The sequence below is a fragment of the Olea europaea genome, chromosome 14 (genome assembly GCF_002742605.1).
Source record: "Olea europaea var. sylvestris chromosome 14, O_europaea_v1, whole genome shotgun sequence".
Classification (NCBI taxonomy): domain Eukaryota; kingdom Viridiplantae; phylum Streptophyta; class Magnoliopsida; order Lamiales; family Oleaceae; genus Olea; species Olea europaea.
The window spans coordinates 16,631,240-16,633,609 of record NC_036250.1 but is presented as its reverse complement, the minus strand read 5'-3'; the positions used below and the strand labels follow the sequence as shown (position 1 = coordinate 16,633,609).

The following is a 2,370-nucleotide window of genomic DNA, read 5'->3' as shown; positions in this document are numbered from 1 at the left end:
TAAGGTATCAAACACCAAAAGTTGGAATTTCCAATTCCAATTCCATCTTTTTTTTCCATTTTCATGCTATCAAACACTCCCTAGGTTCTATACTTTTCTATTCAAACTGCTGTATTACATAATTCTTTGTAAAACCGTTGCTTTGGTGAGTAAATTGAACCCCCAATGGATCAGAAGTATATAACTGATAGCCAATTGCCTTTTTTTTATTTGGACTTATGTATTAATTAGCATAATTGTCTGCCGTTGATTTTCAGAGAGATATACGATCGTTATAAAGCTTCTTCAAAGGGAAAGATAGATGTTCATACAAGATTAATGAAAAATTACAAAGATATTCCTTCATGGTGGTTTTACTCTCTTCTTGTGGTGACTATTGCGGTCTCTCTTGCACTCTGCATCTTCAAGAAAAGTGAGGTTCAGTTGCCTGTTTGGGGACTTCTATCTGCAGCTGCTCTTGCTTTTATATTTACTCTTCCAATCAGCATCATCACTGCAACCACAAATCAGGTAATTCCTGGAAATAGGTTTATTCTTCATTTCTGTTTTGCCACTTCTTGTGGAAGATGATCTCATATAAATTTTTATAAACCGATAAAAAGTTAGTCATTTTGAGATTATTCTCTCGGTCCTGTTTGCTTACTTTTGTCTCCTAGTCAATGCTACAAGATCTGTTATAAACATGAGGTTTTGCTACGTTCTTATCCTTTCTTCACAGACACCAGGACTAAATATTATCACAGAGTATATTATGGGCATAATATATCCTGGAAGACCAATAGCAAATGTCTGTTTCAAGGTATATGGCTACATGAGCATGGCTCAAGCAATCTCCTTTCTTAGCGACTTCAAGCTTGGTCATTATATGAAGATCCCTCCAAGATCAATGTTCTTAGTTCAGGTACGGTTTTCTCATCCAGCAGTCCTGTGAAATCTGAAATTTTGAATTCCCATTCTAAGCCCTTGTTCGACAACTATTATTTGAAAATTCATTTTTCTACAGATTCATTTTCAACATTCACACAACAAAATATTCTATATGTAAACCCAAAACTTTTCTCTACTTTTTAATCACATGTTCTCATAAAAATCACTATTTAAAACGTTGTTTTTCCCAAATAATGGTCATCAAACAGGGGCTAAGTTTGTTTGGCTGAAATGGTGAGAAGCAATTTGCTGAGCACTATGTACATCTTTGGTATAGAGAATTAGACGTGATTGAATAGTATAATGAACAAGATTTCAGCTTTTTTCTTCCATGATATAATCCATTACTCTTCTGCCCTCTATATGGAACATGCAGTTAAATAGAATATCACAGGGAAAATTCACAAAGCTTACTAAAGATGCAGTATCAGTTTTTTTGTGATCATTATTTCTTACAATGATGCATCCCTTCTCGTGTACCATGAACTTGGCATTTGTATTCCAGTTCCTCGGAACAATCATTGCAGGTACAATTAATATAGGTGTCGCATGGTGGCTTCTGCATTCTATTGACCACATATGCCAAGCGGATAAGCTCCCGCCAAACAGTCCCTGGACATGTCCCAACGATCGTGTCTTCTTTGATGCATCGGTCATCTGGGGCCTTGCGAGTCCAAAGAGGATTTTCGGCGAACGTGGAAACTATTCAGCAATGAACTGGTTCTTTCTCGGAGGAGCATTGGGGCCATTTGTTGTTTGGGGGTTCCACAAGGCATTCCCTAAGCAATCTTGGATTCCCCTCATTAACCTTCCCGTACTCCTCGGAGCAACTGCTTTTATGCCACCAGCAACTGCATTGAACTACAATTCTTGGATTCTGGTCGGGACAGTTTTCAACTTTTTCGTGTACAGATATCGGAAGAAGTGGTGGCAAAGATATAACTATATACTTTCAGCAGCCTTAGATGCTGGTGTTGCTTTCATGACTGTGTTGATCTACTTCACTCTGGGGTTGGAGAATAAAAACATAAAATGGTGGGGTGCTAATGATCCTGAGCATTGTGAACTTGCCACTTGTCCTACTGCCAAGGGCATATCAGTTGACGGTTGCCCAACATTTTAATTTCTACATTATATTTGCACGTGTTGTTTGAAATTTGAAATTATATATTGGTCGAATATCCACGAAACAGATTTGATGAAGAATTGCTTTAACGAAAGAAATTGTTTATAGTAGATTTTGTACATGCAATGTGCTGTATTCTTGCTTGTCTGCTCACTCAAAACTCGACATTTTTGGAAGAGGATTATTCTTAATTACTTGGTCCTAAATTTTAGAGAGAACAATTTCACTTCAGGGTAAAATACATCAATATTACTTTTAACTTAGACATTATTCTCGTATGATTCTGCAACAAATTTTTTGACCAAATCTCAATTGTT

The 2,370-nt window shown here is 36.8% G+C and overlaps 1 protein-coding gene across 1 annotated transcript in view; it reads left to right on the top strand.

Moving 5' to 3' along the window:
• Positions 1 to 2,196, top strand: part of LOC111409582 (oligopeptide transporter 4-like) — a 7,131-nt gene extending 4,935 nt beyond the window's left edge. Inside the window, exons 2-4 of the mRNA XM_023039614.1 lie at positions 232 to 510; positions 719 to 901; positions 1,433 to 2,196. Of these exons, the coding sequence (XP_022895382.1) occupies positions 232 to 510; positions 719 to 901; positions 1,433 to 2,050 (1,080 nt within the window). The 3' untranslated portion in view covers positions 2,051 to 2,196. The remainder of the gene's footprint in view (positions 1 to 231; positions 511 to 718; positions 902 to 1,432) is intronic.
• The last annotated feature ends 174 nt before the right edge of the window (positions 2,197 to 2,370 follow it).